The sequence below is a fragment of the Manacus vitellinus genome, unplaced genomic scaffold, assembly GCF_001715985.3.
Source record: "Manacus vitellinus isolate BGI_N305 unplaced genomic scaffold, ASM171598v3 scaffold_6_pilon, whole genome shotgun sequence".
Taxonomy (NCBI): Eukaryota; Metazoa; Chordata; class Aves; order Passeriformes; family Pipridae; genus Manacus; species Manacus vitellinus.
In genome coordinates this window covers 9,856,461-9,873,523 of record NW_021940750.1, presented here as the reverse complement: position 1 = coordinate 9,873,523, position 17,063 = coordinate 9,856,461, and the positions used below count along the sequence as shown (strand labels likewise).

Here is a 17,063-nt window from a genome sequence, read left to right as displayed (position 1 = left end):
ATGTTCTGCCTTACTTTTTGCTTCACCTGAGTTTTTCCCTCATGTATTGTCTGCCCAGGCTGCCTTGTACAGTCTTCCTTTGTAGAATTATAGAATGGTTTAAGTTGGAAGAGACCTTAAAAATCATGTTTCCAACCTCCCCTTCTATTTTCCATCCCACTCACTTCACTCACTTTCATTCTACTCTCATTTGTGCCCTTCTGACAATCCTGCTGCTGGGACTTCCTCTCCACAATTCTGCCTTTCCACTTTAGCTTCCGTCTTCCCATGTTCCCTTCTCCTATCTAAACTACAAACCTTGCCTTTCTTTGCAACCTCCAAACTGGATTTTCTGCATTTCTGTCTGTCTCCTGAACTCTTGCTTTTATTTTTAAGTGTTTCTGCTTCTGTGGAAACCCTCTCTTCCACCTACATCCCTCTTGTATGCATTTGTCTTTTTTGCACTACCACCCTATGCTTGAGAAACTGGGGACACTTCTTTGCTGTCATTTTAGTATTTTATGCAATTTTACTCCAGTATTTTTCACCTACCTTTTATATAGTCGTCAGCCTCAGGTTTGAGAATATACCTTCAGTCCCAGTTAAGGCATCAGTGTGACAGCTCTGAATGAAATACCTTCATTTTTTCCTGCTAGTGCCCAGCAGTGTCATCATCGCTGTTGTAAGAGAGCCAGTGGCAACAGCCTTGATCTGTGATTCATTCTGTGCCAACATTATGGCCCCCTGCAGCAGGCAACAGCTGGCTGGACTACCAACAAAAACATTGCCCGTGAAACAAGGCTGAACAGCCTTAATTCAGCCTTGTTAGAGTACTAGTAAAATGTGAAGGTGCTGAATCACTATTCTTTAATAGTTTCCATGCAGGCAGGTGCTGGTACCAGACAGTTAACTCGTGAATTGGACACAGATGAAAATCTAGGTTTGACATCTCTCCTCCACCCTTCTTTCAAAGGAATAATACTGGAAGAAATATTAGAAAACCTGACCACTAGCACTTTGGTATATTGTTAGGTGAAACCAAGAGTTGTAACAGCTAGACACAAGTTATCTGTCAGTCATTGCAGCACTGTTACTTTCATTCATATATATGTATAACTAATTAAGAGTGTCCTTCCCAGTGTGATGGCTATTTCAGTTCCTGTAAACTGCACATTTTAAGTTGTGTTATTTGAGGGCATCCCAAAAGTGGGCTGTCCAGTGACTGATTTCAAGAGCAGATGTCACTGTAACAGTGGTTACTTAGCAGCAGCAGTTTTTTTAATATCTATGCAGTAAGGCTGCAAATATAAAAACCAGAAGCATTCCCATGTTTTCAGAGGTCTACCTACAGAAATAAATATAAGCATATATATTTTGAAACAAGTATTTTTAGAAACTTCTGTTGAGGAATGTACTGCTGTTTGGACTTGGTGCCCTTTCAGATTTTGTTGCTTAGTCTATACATTTTTAATAATCATATTGCCTGCTAGCAGTGACATTTTGTGAAGGTCATTTTTCTTGTGAAGTTGGAGAAAGGACTTGAATTTCATTGAAGGACTCCCTGAGCTGCAGGATCATTGTTTATGGAACTCTCTTGCATCTTGTACTACCTTTGAAGCCTGTTTAGAATTTTAACTAATGATATCTTCAAAGTGTCACTGTGCTCAAGGGCAAAAAATAAATTTCAAAATGCACTTTATATTTAAAACCGGGTTTGAATAGCTTTGAATCTTGGTATTAGCTGAAAATAAAAGGCATAGATACACACTTCCTATATATGCACACAGAGAGAATTCCGTGTTTCACCAACTTTTTCATTGTCAACAAAGTGTCTCTTCACCATTGCAATGCCTTTTTCTTCTATATTATAAAAATCATCAGGTCTGTGGATAGTCTTAAGAATTTTTAATGTGATTGATAATTTAATACCTCAGCAGGTATCCTTCTTCAGGCTATCCTTCAGGTAATCTTCCTCCATGGAGAGGTTTTAGTTTTGTCTACATCATTCCAAGACCACTTCTTCTCATTTCCCCTGTGTAGAAGCACTGTCACTGAGTTGTATTTATATGGCTTTTCTGTTTCTGAGTATAGGATGGCAGACATTAAAATCAACATGCTACGCTTCAAATAAAAGAGGCTGTGGTATCAGCTACTGAATTGAAATTGCTTGGTTTTGTATAAACCAAAGTTCCAGCTTCCCAGAACTGAGCACATAACCAGTTTGCTTATTAATAAAATACCCAAAGGTTTACATGATAGCTGTGTCTGATGTCTTCTGATACTGGCATATTCCTTTAAAACATGTTAAATGTTAGTGACAGTGTTTGAGAATATGGACACATGAATATCTGTACTGTTCAAGGATTTTTTTTCTGTTTTATTTATTGCCTCCTGCAAGCGTTTTATCCATATAACTAGTATAGGACTTCTGGATCCTTCTTATAGGGATGCCTAGATTGGGTTAATTCTGTCATTTTCCTTCTCTAGGACTTTGTTTTTCTATTTGTAAACTAAAAGCTTACAAAAGTACAAGGATGCGATTTATAATTGAATCTTTCACACAAAATATTTTGCCTGGTTTTTTTCCATTTTATTATTTTGCTATATCGAACTGCCAAGAAAATTCAGCTTATTCAGCATATCCTTATATTTAAGATACTCTTTTGTATTTCTGTTTTGATAGCTATACCATCAAAGTGTTGTAGTTGACTGTCTGTTATACCATGTATTTCACAGTTTTATGATCATTGCTACCAGTTTAGTTATGCCAAATAAGTTAGAATCTTGTTTCAGGACGTGAAACAGTGCGATCCACTGAACAGCAACTACTGTGGGGTAAATGAAGAGAGGGTGAGACTGTAAGCAGTCTTTAAGATGTTGTGTACTAACTAAAGTTAGAAGTTGGGAGACTGGATGGATTGTGTGTTCAAGAAAATTTGTGTTAGGAAGTCAGGACATAATGTTGTGCATGATTTTCCATCCGATTCCCTTTGTGGAAAAAAGGACTAAAAAGACAAGAATTTTCAGACTCTGCTTCCAGACTCTCAGTGCCCACTGCATATGGACTGCTTGTGAATAAAAGCCATCAGCCTATTTGGAAACACTATTTTGCTGACATGATTGAAAGGGAAGGCCTCAGCCTCTGGCCACTATCATTACCATTTTACTATTTTCCTGCTTGCCTGCTACATGGGCTTCCCTTCGCAAATTTTTTTTTCTGTCTCACAGACTGATTTACCCTTCTCATGCCTGGGAAAATGCAACAGGAAAATGCACAAGATTGATGAGGAAGAGAAGGCAGTCTTTTCTTTGCTTATTCTCAAACACTTTTTCCTTTCTGTTTGAGGCAGTTGTTATTTCTGTGGTGTTGGTTAACGCTTTCTATATTTATAGGGTCCTGACTTTTATAATTTTCTATAGGAATCTTCACAGTCAGCTAACAGTACTACTTCCCAACCCCTTGTCTTTCCCTATTTTATACAACCAAGAGAAAATTCTGTAATGTATTTCAGTGTTGAAAATTTAGCAACAACATTTTTTGACAGAACAAAATGAGATATTCTTACCCAATTTTTATCTGGTTTTATACGTTTTTTTCTTATCCTTGTACTTTGTCGCTCACTTTGCTATTTAATCTTTGATTGCAGGCCACTAAAGAAGTAATAGAGCGAGAAGCCCCAGGGATGGCCCTGGCAATGCTGATGGGATCACTTAATGTTACTCCTCTGGGCATGCTGTCCAGGTAAGACTATTTCCTTAAAAATATATGATGAACTCTTTCCTTAGAAATACACATTGTTATTCAATGACTATGCACAAATTCCTGAATATTGCCATTATTATCAAGACTAGAAGTCTTAACTTCTCTGAAGTTGCCAAATTCCAAGAATAATAATTGCATTTTCTCTTTTAATTCCCTTTGTTGTGTCTATTAGAAACTGTATCTTCCCGTATTTTCTGATCCATGTTATTTGTAATATTGATAAACACCGTTAAATAGCTGTCTTTTCATTCTAGAACTGTGGCATTTGGGTGATGAGTGAAGAATTTTTCTGTATGTTGTTCATCAAGTACTAAAATGCCTTGTTTGGCAAAAAAAACCCAAATCTTTGATAAAGACAAATGTATTGTTTTGATATTGCTTTTATTCCAGTATCAGCAGAAGCTCTCTGTAGAAGGTAAAATGGTATTTTGTTCTATCCTTTCAGATATTGTACTTTAATTCCTGGAGTTTAGTATTTCCTACTAAATAACTAGTAACTGTTTCTCTACCTGTAGTTATTCTGGTTTTTATAAGTGATACCTCTTATTCTGTATTTTTTTCTGGAGCTGATTTTTATTTTATTCTGTCAATTTGCTACATTTTACATACGATAGACAGTAATAGCAATACCTTTCATAAGTTAATTTGCACTTACACATTATTTCAAGGTAAGTAAGAAACAATGGCTGTTACAGGTTTTTGATTTCTCGTATAATGAGGGTATAACAAGAAAATAATTGTATAAGAAATAAAGAAGAAACTTTTAAAAATACAAGTTTGTGTTCAGATAGTTGCATTTTTAAAGGACATTGAGATGAGAGGTTTAGTGATTCGACAAGGTATTTTAAAACTTTCCATACCCTGTATCACATATCTGAAAGGGCAACATTACCAAGTTAACACCTTCAAATTCTGTACCAATTAAAAAGTATTTTCACTTTTTTATCTGATAGAATTTTTATATCAGTTTGTATTTATCTGAAAGGAAAGGATAAGAGAATGCTACTCAAAGAGAGTAAGGCTAATTTAGCTGTTCTCTTTCTGACCAAGAAAAGGATAACCGCCACCAAGTTTGATCTAGGATGTGGTGTGATCAGGGTGGCTGAAAGGATATTGTAATGGAAGTGGAACCAAAATGCTGCATTGCGTCCTGGCTCTTCTGTACATATAGACAGAAAATGGCCCTTAAACTACAGCCACTTTCAGTAGTAATTAATGAGAATGATGGGAGATAACATTGCAAAGATGCTGCATGCAATCAGGCCTTAAAAAAATTCCCAATGAACAGGCCTAAAAGCAATCAGCATACAAAAGGCCATTATTTTTATAACACTGTTCAGATCATAAAGTTAAGTACACAAAATTACAACATTCTGATTTCTTGTGCAATCTCACTTCGACATGAATGCAATGTTTATTATAATTAGACTTTTTTGTAGAATTCCTATGCAAATGCTTAAGATGGGGAAAGGAAATTTACTTCTCTCTTGTTTGTTGTCCTGTGTGTAATACTATGAGTATTGGTGCTCTTTATTTATTATATCTTCTCTGAATGCAGGCGCATTCTCTGGTATTTTTCTTACATCAATTGTTGTTTGAAGACCCAAATTGTTAATATATATTTTCATATACTTTCTGAAAATTGAGGTAATGCTGTAATCCCCTCTTACAATGAGGATTAAAGCACACAATAAAAGAGGTCGGAAACTTACACTAATTTTAGGTACAGAGTTAGGGAAATGTAAATCCTAATTTTTTCAAGTATAAAACATTAAATGTCACTTACCCTAAGCTTACTTCTCACTGACTTCATTTTGAAATGAAGTCCTGATGGATAATTCTGCCTGTAATTTCTTTGACTTTTCAAATAAAAAAACAAAAGCAGGAGTTCTGTTGTGTAACATTAGGCTGACACATCTATAAATCACCTGCAGGTTTGGAAATGTTAGGTCAGTCATGTTGAATTTTATCACATGAACTTTTAAAACTTGTTACAAGTTATAGGCTGTCTTCCTGCCTTAGGGCCAGCATTGGCAAGTTATTTTGTAGGCTGGGTAGGGCGCAAATGAGGGACAGCGACACTCTCATTCTCAGTTCAGATTCAGACCCAGAATCAAGAAGGGACTGTCTTAGAATATTAAAGACCTTTTTATGTGTTTCCTGAAAGTGTTTCCATTTCTTCTCTGTGACCTTCCAAAACTGGCCTTATCCCAGAATTATCTCTTCCCTTCACCTGATCCCTTGCCTTCAACTGCCTGTGCCATGCCAGTCTTTACTGTGGCTTTTTAAAGCACTCTCTGTTCCCTTGCCCATCTTTTCTGCTTTTAACAGCATATTTTCTTACCAGGGAGATCATGGGGTTTTTTCACATGATATTTTTTTGCAAGCCATGCATTTCTTAGGTACTTTTACTTACTTTTGCATGCTCTCTTGAGAAATTTTTGTCAACTCCATTTCTCTCTTGAGCCACTAGATCTGATTATTGGCAGCCAAAACTTGCAGTTTTCAGGAGAAACCAGTTTTCAGCTGGTTTAATCCCTTTTTTATTATCAGTTGATTGTACTGGTTATTTATCTTATAATGTTCAAAATTATTTAAAGTGGAATAGAAGAGCCAAGAAGAAGACTATTAAAGGAGCTATCTGCCAAACACAATTCCACCGCATTTTTATTTCTCTGTGGACAATTCCTATTTCCTTTGTTTTAAATCTGTCATAAACTGTAAGCCATATATGGGATTTGCTAGACTGAGTTTGTGCTCTGTAGGCTTGACGACTGCAACAAGAATAAATGAAGACATTTCTTTATCTCAGGCTCTTCATCTTTGTGCTGCAGTAGAGCATTCCTCAGCTACCAGGAGTTCTTTCTGAACTGAGTGTACGTAGTGTAAAAGAAGTGAATATGAGAAAACAGAAGCTAGGAGTCAGGCAATATTCAAACTGCCAGTTGAAAGCAAGACTTCTCTTCAGGCTAGCTTGACTGTGATATCAGAAGTTCATTTTGTGGCACAAAAATGATCTCTCTGCTATTTACTTCTGAGCATTATGACAGCTGTCGCGGAAATACTTGCTACCCTGATAAAAAATACCATGTTACCAATAAATGACTTTAATCACTGAGAATTATTTGTATAAGAAGGAATCCAGAGAAGCTGACTACCCAACAAACCATATCCTTTGGCTCAAAACTTTTGGTAATGCCATAACTGGGAATTATTTTCTTTTCTATTCTGTCTTCACTTGTAACTTGTTTTTTGTTCAGTGAAGTGATTGTCACAGTTTCTCTTAACTATAACCTCTGTGTCTTTGTGGTTTGGTATTGTCCTTTTACTTTTTTCTTATCCTTATATCCCAGTCCTGTGTTTTTCACTGCTGGTTTCATAAACAGAAGAAACACTCTTTACAACCTCAAGACAAAACTCAGTAATTTTAATTTTTTTTTTTGAAAAATATCTAGCTAAAATGTTGAAGGGTCAAACTAAACAACAGAAAGCATTTGCTGCTGGAATGTTTAAGTTCAGTCTTCCATGAACACGAAAGGAATTCCCTAAAGACAAAAAAAGTGAAATAAAAACTTCCATCTTTGATAGTTAGTTTTGTCTTTTCTTGAGGGAAAAACTGTTAGGAAGAATTAGATTTGAATTGCATAAGTGCAATTTTCACTTGATAATTACTACCCTCTTCACGTTTCTTATGTTGCATCTTTTTTTTTTAAAAAAAGGACATATTTGAATTAATGCAACAAGCACGACTTAGTATTTTTACCTGGCCAGGAACATAGTGTTTGACACCATCAATTACATTGCAAAAGAACATGTGTAGGATCAAATAGGGACTATATCAAATAGTGGTTTTGGATACAAGTAAACAATAGGATTAAGCGAGCTACACAGATCTAAATAAAGATGGAAATCTATCCAGTCTTTATACTATCAATTCAATGTTAGATGCTGTCAGCCTGGTATGATGCTTTCTCAGTTCAACTTCTCCTCAGTTCTTTTATGAGAACATTATCAGCAAATATATTGGAAATTAGGTTTACAAAATCTGATAAATCATTGAATGTATCTTAAATGCTTTGGTTTTGTTTTGACAGTGGAGATAGTTGCATGCAAGAATTTCAGTCTGTGTTTCTTTTTTTTCAGACCTGTGTGTGGAATCAGAGGGAAAACTCTCATAATTAATCTACCAGGTAGCAAGAAAGGGTCACAGGTAAGAGGTGTTCTTACTGATCTGCTAGTGAGGAACCATGATGAGTACTTCTCATTGTCCTGAATGGTAGAAAGTGCCCACTACAACAAATTTTACAAAAGTGAATTGAAATGCATATTCATGTAAGTGAACACACCATCACCCTCAGCCAGGGACGGTACAATTCCAATCTGATTGAAAGTGCTGTGTGACCAGGACAATGTTACATGTAGTGCAAGCAAGCACTCACTCTAGCAGGCAGTACTAATGAAGACTGTAATAGTCTCTTACACTTCCTCCTTCTTCTCTAGTTAGCTTGTACCTGATCCCTGGGTTGTCTACAGCAAGAAAGCGTTCTTTTTTGCACAGAAATAAGAGGAAGGCAGAACAGTAGAACTTGCTGGAGTATGAAGAACATTCCCAATTTTGATCAGCAAGAGGGGAAAAAAGGGAACATAATTTTTGAGCATTTGAGGATTTTTTTAAATCTTCTCAATATTGCTGTCCAACTTTTCACCCTTTATACAGTTTGTTTTCTTCCTGCATTTTGCTTAGTTTGGACAGAGAAGTTAGGCTTTGTGTTTTTATTCATTCTTTCTTTTTGACTGTAACACAAATTTCAGCAGGAATCTGTGTGTGTGTGTGTGAGTTAGTAAGGCTAGATCTTTTGCTGATTTCTGTGTTGTTGGCTGATAGGAAAACAATCTTCACACAAATACTGCCAAGCTGAATAGTGGGCTGTACAACCTGATACAAAACTGCTAAGGTAGATTGTCCCATCACGAGAAGCCATTTCTTCAGGGCTCAGACTATGTCAGTGGCCTTATTAAAAAATGTCTTTGCCTCTGACCTCTAACAAATGCATATCTGGTAGACTTTTTCTGAACAATTAGTACTCAGTCACAGAGGAGACAGTACTAAGGTGTTTAGCAGCACAGCCCTGAAATGACTGGTTTTTGAAAGACTTGTCTCTGGAGATAAGTAAACAGCGTTTATGTGGGCTGTCATCTGGAAGTTGAAGAGGAAATGTTTTGAATGCTATGATCTCAAGAAGCCACCTTAGGTTTTCAGATACATTATCAACGTGTTTCAGTTCAAGGACTCAGTAAGCCCTCCTATGATTCTACCATTCCTTAGAGCCTTTTTAGGAAATCTAATGAGACTGGAATTACAAAGAAATTTAAAAGTCTTCAAAACATGCAACAGGAGTTGAAGGGTGCTAAGGTGGAAGTATACCTTCTTGAAATTCTTCCACTTATCAGTGGGAAGTCATAGGGATGTACACGTATTTAATATAGCAATGGCCCCCACATGTTAAAGAACTGATGCACCAGTAAGAAGATTATTTCAGAAGTGAGTACTTCTTTTGTTGAATTATGAAAGAGATTAAATAGCCTACAATCTCTAATGGTTTTTATTGTGTTCAGTAGCACTACTGACATGCTAGGTACAGAAGCAATTGTCATTTTCTGTCCTGAGACAATCAGACTGTGAAGACAGATAAATTGCAGAAATGAAGAAATGAAAAAGTGTTAATAAGTATTTTAACAATAGTTTCATATAGAGTAAGTAATAAAAAAGAAAATTCTGCTGGAAAGGAAAAAAAATGTCGTATGATTGCATTATACAAGCAAGCTTTTGATAAACTGATGTTTTATTTGCTCCTGTCGTGATGATACTCTGTCCTGTCACAGTTTATTTTAGTACAAAGCATCTGTAAAGCATCAGATTTCAGCAAAGATTTTTAAGATGAATAGTAGAAAAAATTGTTCCCTAACAGGCTGACTCTCAAGAACCAAAAAGGATAGATTGTTACCAGGAATTTCTCTCATTTTTCTCTTTTATGACTTGCTAATTTCCTTTCCACTGTATAAATATGATTATATAAGAAACTTATATGAAATTATGAAATTGCAGCAATATACATATTACTTTAATAAGATATTAAAATATTAATGGCAGTAGTTTAAATGCTTAATCTCAAAAATTAACCGCATGCCAAATGTGTTTTCTCCAGAGAACATTTTTGTGGCATGTACCACTGAATCCAGATCTGTAGAATACTTCCATTTTTTCTGGTCTCTTTTTTTCTTTAGCCTTGCAAAACATAGCTAATGTTATGAAAGAGGGCAAAGTGTGAAATTACCGGGTGCTTCTTAAAATCATTTGGCCTATGGCAATTTTCATAAGTGTAGTAACAATTGTAGAAACAATGAGTTTCACAAATAACATGAGCTTTTAGAGTACTTACTGAGAACCATTGCAACAACAATCAAGCCAACAAGGTTCTATTTCAGTGGTAGGAGTGGGGAACGTGATTCTCTAATGAGTCAATTATTAATGTACTTTTTCACAATTATTGGTCGGTTCAGGGATTGTTGTCCTTGTTTTTCACTTACTGGAGGTTTGTGTTTTTGCTGAAGTGATGGTGGTTGTATGTTTCATTATTTTAAACCATTTTAAAAGTAATACTATGGTGGCATAATAACTGTGGTTTGCAGTTGGATTATAAGTCGTAATTTTTATTATCTTTACAAATATGTTTTAATATATATTAATTTTATACAGCATTTTACAATCATCCAGTTTACTCCAGTTCTTCACAGTACCAAACTGAACCTTTAAAGAATTTATAAATATGTGAAGTGGTCTGACTTATCATTCATTACTCTTAAAGGAGTAACTGAAAGATGTGTTCTTATTTAGAAACTTTGAGGAAGTAGTGTTTGTGAGTCATGTTTCACTTACAAAGTGGCTTATATAAACTCCAGTAATTTCCGATGGATGCTTTGCTCTTTATTTTGTTTATGTAGTCATTTTTATTTATTGAAAAGATTTATTTCAATATCTATTTATAAAATTTTTATCATTATTTATTTTCTAGATACTCTAAAATTTCAGAATACGTTTTTTAAGATCTTCCTTGTGCTTGAAACAAAACTGAAAATGAAGTGCAACACAAGGAATAATTGCCAGCTTTGCCTGTCAACTTGTGTGTTCCCTGACTGCATCACTATGGCAATTCATTCTTGTGACCCTGCCATTATTTTCCAATAATTTAATGTTTATATGCAGTCTCCTCAAATGACATGAAGAAAACTTTTTATCGAGGTGCCTGGCAGGAGAATGAGAGACATTAGTCATAAATTGAAGAAGGTAGCTTCCAGCTGGATAAAAAGAAATGGAAAACCAAACCAAAATGAAACAAAACCCAATCAAACAAACAAAAAAACCCAACAAAAACACTAATTATGGATTAAAACAGGTTGTCAAGAAGAGTCTTTGTTCTTTGATTTTTTTTCGAGACTTGACTGAACAAAGCCCTAAGAAGCCTGTCTGAATTTCGTATTGACCCTGATCTGAGCAGGCAGCTGCAGAGCATGACATCTTGGGGTTCCTCTTTGATTTGATGAAATGCCAGCATATTTTAGCAGCACGGGTAGCTATATATGTGTGTGCCCATAATGGAATGAGAAAATTGCACAGTGTCTGCATTTTTGCTTTCTCCAACCATATAAAATAAACCTTCTAATTGTTTTTAAGATCATAGAGCAAAGAGAGGTTTGAAAAAATAGATTATTTATGAACCATTTTTTCTGAGTTACATAGCATTATAATAACATCAGTGTAGTTTGTAATTCTTCCAGTATATAGGATAAGCCCATGAATAAAAAAGGATATAATTGTATAAAAGTTTAATTATGGAAACCCTTATGAATTGTTCTCTAGTTGTGAAGGAGCGTAATAGGAATGATTTGAAGCTAATATCCCTGCAGGGATATAGTTAATGTTTTTATTCTGCATTTTTGTAGCATTCTGCCAGCTGCTGTGAACTGTTTTCTGCATTACATATTCACAAAAATTTAACTCTTGTTTTCTGAAGTTTTAATACAATACTAGCTTAATTACAGTAGCTGTGCAATTTACTCTATTTGCATAAAAAAAGGCAAAAATATATAGAACAGTCAGCAGGTCTCATTCTGAGTTCATTTTTTTTACCCTCTATGAGCAATTGCATTGGACAGGTAAGGTTTTATTTACGATTGGGTGAAAAGATGCATCTAAGTCCCAAATATATTTTAAGAGTAAATCTGAAAGATCCTTATTTACTTCTGCAGGTAACTTTTCACAGTCATTTCTCTTCTTGTTGTGCATAGGAATGCTTTCAGTTTATACTGCCAGCCCTACCTCACGCCATTGATCTTTTGCGGGACGCCATTGTAAAAGTTAAGGAGGTACACGATGAGCTTGAAGATCTACCTTCACCACCACCTCCTCTTTCTCCTCCTCCAACCACCAGCCCTCACAAACAGACAGAAGACAAAGGAGTACAGTGTGAGGAAGAGGAGGAAGAGAAGAAGGATAGTGGAGTTGCCTCAACAGAAGACAGTTCTTCTTCACATATAACAGCAGCAGCTATCGCAGCTAAAGTGAGTCTGACTTGTTTCCCTAAGAGACCCCTTTCGTTTCTGTCTCAGGTACTTTCCACCAATATTCATTTGCATGTTAAGACTGTGTATTGAGATCTCTGTGGTCAAACAGATGTATTTTAGGTACGTTTTGTAGAAATATAACATCTAAAAAATATAAGAATTCTGTTTCAGTAGGTGATTTCAAATTTCAGTGGGAAATAAATGATTTATTATCTTGATGTTAGCATATGTTTTTATAATACTGTTCTGATGTGACAGATAGTTTTAAGTGGGTTTTTTTTGGTTCAAAGTACTCACACACCTGAACATGCAAAGTCCATTAGATGGCATGTTAAGGAATTGCAACAAAATTTTCTAACCCGTAATATCTAATTTGAAATTAAAATGTTGGTTTCTGAAAACATTGATAAAAAGTATGACAGAGGTAGCAGATTAAGTAATAAACTATCCAGATTACTATATTCCAGTGTGCATGCCCACATAAAAGATGTGAAATTCTGCCAACAAACTAAATATCATCATATTGTCTTTATAGCCTTGCATTACTCAAACTAAAATAATAAATTGGAGACTCCAAAAAAAAAAAAGATAACACCTGTAAATAATTTTTGTTCAAATTTTAAATGTTTTCCAAATAATTATTGTATTATTTGAAGCAATATATAAATATTTACCTCAGTTTTATGTCTTCAGTTTTCAAGTGAAAAGACAATGTATCCCTGTGTGTTTGGAAAGGTTTTTTCCAAACTGCTTTGTTCTATATTTACTCCACAAATTGTGCTTTTAATTCCTATTATGCGAATTGAAAGTCTAAGTAACTCAAAATTATATTAAACAATTTTTAAACCAAAGCAGCAACATTCTAACTCCAGAAATGTGAATTCAGGTCTGAGACATCTTGACATTTCTAAGACAGCTGCAGCTGGAGATCATCTCCCAATATACAGGAAATCCTGATTACATATGTCTTTACAGGGATGAATTAAGGTAATTATCACTTGCAAGTATCAGTTTTTATTAATGCAAACTTTAAATTGTTTAATTTTTTGTGATATAGGCAAAGACAAATAATATGTGCCATTTTTAATGGCAGAAAATACCTGAGATCTAAACTGGCTATGTTCACATGAACTTGGCATTTCAGTGTCACACTCGTTTTCACCTCATTCCTTTTTGGTCATTTGCTTGTATAGTTTCATGTTTTCCTGTCACTGTATTCATAGCTGTTATGTGTTGTGCATTAGAAGCATCCATCCTACACCAGTTCAGCTGTTATCATGGCAAAAGGTGAACAGCCCATCCCTGGTCTCATCAGTTATTGCCATCACGCAGCAGGCAGTGCAGGAGAACTGGTAAGAGACACTTCCAAGAGGCTTTTGCACTAACACTAGCTAAAAATATACTGCCTGCCTCCTAGTCTGTGTGTGAACAGACAGTGTTAGTTATTTTCTTCTAACAAAGACACATTATTGCTATCTTTTAGAGCACATGCTACAGAAAATATCTGTTTAAGATATAGGGCTAAACAAGGTGAAGTTCACGTGTTTTGTCAGTTTGAATCATTCAGCTGCTGAAATAATAATTGCTATAAAGCCTGTGTATCTGATTAGTCATAGGCTTTATCATCTAATATACTCAATAATTGAATATAATTAAAATAATCTCCTAAAATCACTGCTTTAGAGCTATGAAATTGTAACTTTTTCCCCTTTGTTTGCCTTGCTTTGCTGCTTTTTTCTCAATAGATTTTTTGTCAACGCAATACAGCATTTGCATTGTATGTTCATGGTTTGCTTTCATCACTTGCAGTTTCTCCTTCATTTTTATTTTCTGTTTAGAAGTAGAATTTCTCAAAAATGGAAGACTTCAGGAGTCAGGATACAGTGGTCTTAATATAAATTACTGGATTTTAGTGAATAGTAGACAACTATTTCAATGAACGGTAGAAAGGACCTGTTCCCCAAGGCAAATAGTAATTTAAACCATCAGTCAGATCACCTGATACCTCTGTATTTAAAACATGATTCTATGTCTCTTGAAAAGTCACTAAGGAAGTGGGAAGACTTTAAAGTTCACACACCTGATTATAAAGCTATATACATAGCTTTGTCATACATATACATGCATACATGCATACACTCGTTTATTGCAATAGTTCATTTTTTTTTAGTTGAGGTTACTAAACTAGAATTTGCACTGTATTCTTCAGTATCAGTAGGATGGTGATTTTAGCTGAAGCATGCTGTTAAGATGTCATCCACATTTATGTGCCCTTTTGCAGATTACTCTTGAGCTATTGTATTGTGCACTCTATAATCCAAATCAGATCTTGAAACTCAGCAGAAGGTGGTTAGTTTTTTTGCAGGTTACTGGGGTTTTTTAAGCTGTCCTTTCTCTATGTTATTAAGACATTTTTTCCTCTTGTATAGCAGTCATAGTAATTATCATCTACTTGATTATTTTCTTACCTCACCAGCACTGTCAATCTTTGTTCCAGTCCTGGGCAGAAGAGAATAAAGAACTCATATATTTTCCTTTTTTCCCTTCTTGTCAATGCTTAGTTCTCTAATCTGAAAACGCAAATATTTAAACCAATATAGAAGTATTTCACAGAAAGGCCAGGTCAGATTAAACTTGTAGAAGCAGTAACTGATGGATACACTGAATATCTTTCTCTGTCCCTTCATTCATTCCTCATTCATTTCTCTCTTTGTCAGTACGTTACAACAGGTTTTCCACCCCAGCTAGTGCAAACAGAAACTGTTCTCGCTGAATTAAGAGGTTTTTTGTACCTCACTTAGAGTTTTGAGATCTCTACCCTCAATTAAATTATTTGAAACTGGAAAATGACTAAAAACTTTTAGAGAGAGACGTTATAAATGCTCAGAGTGTGACTTTGTGAAAGTTTAAAAAAAAAGTGTATCCAAAATGCAATAATATTCCTGCCCTTCTTTATTGCAGGTTTCCATGCTCCAGGAAGCACAGAAATTTCTTATGGTTTATTAACCTCTTTAACAGGGTTAACTAGAAGTTGCCTTGATTAGAGACTTAGATTGCCTAAATTTAATTTGTTAATTTTTAAAGGAAAAAAAGCTAAATATAGGTGAGAAAAAGCAGAAACTCCCCATATCACATTATAATTTTATATATTTCTGTTTATGCAGTGTACATAATAGTACCTTCTCTGAATTCAGCAGGTTGTAGTGATTTAAAGAGAATATTAGTTCTGCTTTTAGCAATACAGCACATTCCACTATCATATTAGAAAAAGAGCAAAATTTGTAACTGTGAACTAACTTAATTCTCTCAGTGAAATTTTTTTCTAGAACTTAGAGTTCTAGACAGGTTTATATATGAATTGTTTTCTGGGGATTGTATTTCATGTAAAGGTAGTGATGCAATAATTCTCATTGGAATTAAATGCCTGTGATCATCTTTTCCCTTTATCTTCAGCTTTCTTTTCTGATTAGTGTCCTGACTGAAATTTTACTTAAACTTTAATTTTTTCACAGGCAAAAACCAGTATTACACATGCAGTTCAGTAGAAACTTGGGTTGTCTCAGGCACTTTGTTACAAAGAGAGACGTTTTTTATTATGAAAAAGATTGTATCAGATAAAATTTTAGAAGCAGTAATTGATCAATATGGTGGAAAATAAAAAAAAAACCTTTTCTTTCCTAAAGAGCATGAGACAATGTGAAATATCTGGTTACTCTAGAGCAACCAGAGTGAACTGGAGAGAACTGGATCATGGTATCTTTTTCAAAAGCAGTGTTGTTATTTGTGTTGTGGGGTCTTGGAGTGTACAAAATGATAATAGATCATGCACAATCATCTCAAGATGTGTGCAGCTTTGTATCAAAGGAGTGTGAAGAAAAGGTGTCTTATTTAAAGACTTAAAACTGTTCTTTTATTGTCTTTTTTTTATTTTATGCCTTTCTCAAGATATAATTTTTTACCGTATTATCCTTAGGCATGGAGATTAAAAGGAAGCATTGAAAGTTGTAGGTAGTATCTATGCCAATATAGAACTTAGGGATGCCAGCCTATTTTTGGGTTTAACAAATTTAAGATGGGATTTCAGGAGAAAAAATGAACAGAAGGCAAATTGTACTTCTGACTACAAACTGTTTGAATGTTCAGAATATCATTGAACTTGTTTACCTCTTAAGTAGATCACTAAGATTTTCAAATGCTGACAGAAATTGACTGGCAAAAAAACCACTGTTAGTCTAGAAACACAGCAGTAGAGCAGAAAGGAAGCAATTGGTGGCACACTGTGAACAAGATCTATTTTCACACAACTTCTAAACAGGTTATAAACACGAGAAACTCTTAGTATGTGGAGGAGTGTATATGGTGAAATCTCCTAGGTATAACCCAGTATGTCTAAGTCAAAGTTGCTAAGTTAGACATAGTCATTATTTATAGATGGGAACCAAGGAAGTTGAGGAAGTGGGAAATGACATTAAAAGAAAAGTATTTAATGATGTGAGTATTAAGATGTGTCATTTTAACTACACCGAGACAAGCAACAAAGCTGTCTTAATGTCCTAAGAATGCAACAGATAAAGGATTCAAGCTAGGATTCAAGCTTCTTCCTGGCTTCTGTGTGCCCTCAAGTCTTTCAAGGCAAGAATGCTCAAAATGCCTAGATGCAGACTGGGTAGCAGCATATCCATTTAAGAAAAAATCCCAT

At 35.0% G+C, this 17,063-nt stretch overlaps 1 protein-coding gene across 2 annotated transcripts in view; it reads left to right on the top strand.

Annotated features, from left to right (window-relative positions):
• GPHN (gephyrin) overlaps positions 1-17,063 on the top strand; it is a 287,967-nt gene that overhangs the window by 173,988 nt on the left and 96,916 nt on the right. Inside the window, exons 5-7 of one of the 2 annotated variants that reach the window (XM_018082606.2) lie at positions 3,627-3,721; positions 7,886-7,952; positions 12,089-12,361. In XM_018082606.2, coding sequence (XP_017938095.2) covers positions 3,663-3,721; positions 7,886-7,952; positions 12,089-12,361 — 399 coding nt within the window. In that variant the 5' untranslated portion in view covers positions 3,627-3,662. Of the gene's footprint in view, positions 1-3,626; positions 3,722-7,885; positions 7,953-12,088; positions 12,362-13,259; positions 13,352-13,608; positions 13,717-17,063 lie in introns of those variants that run through there. The other variant, XM_029964123.1, reaches the window with a different exon arrangement.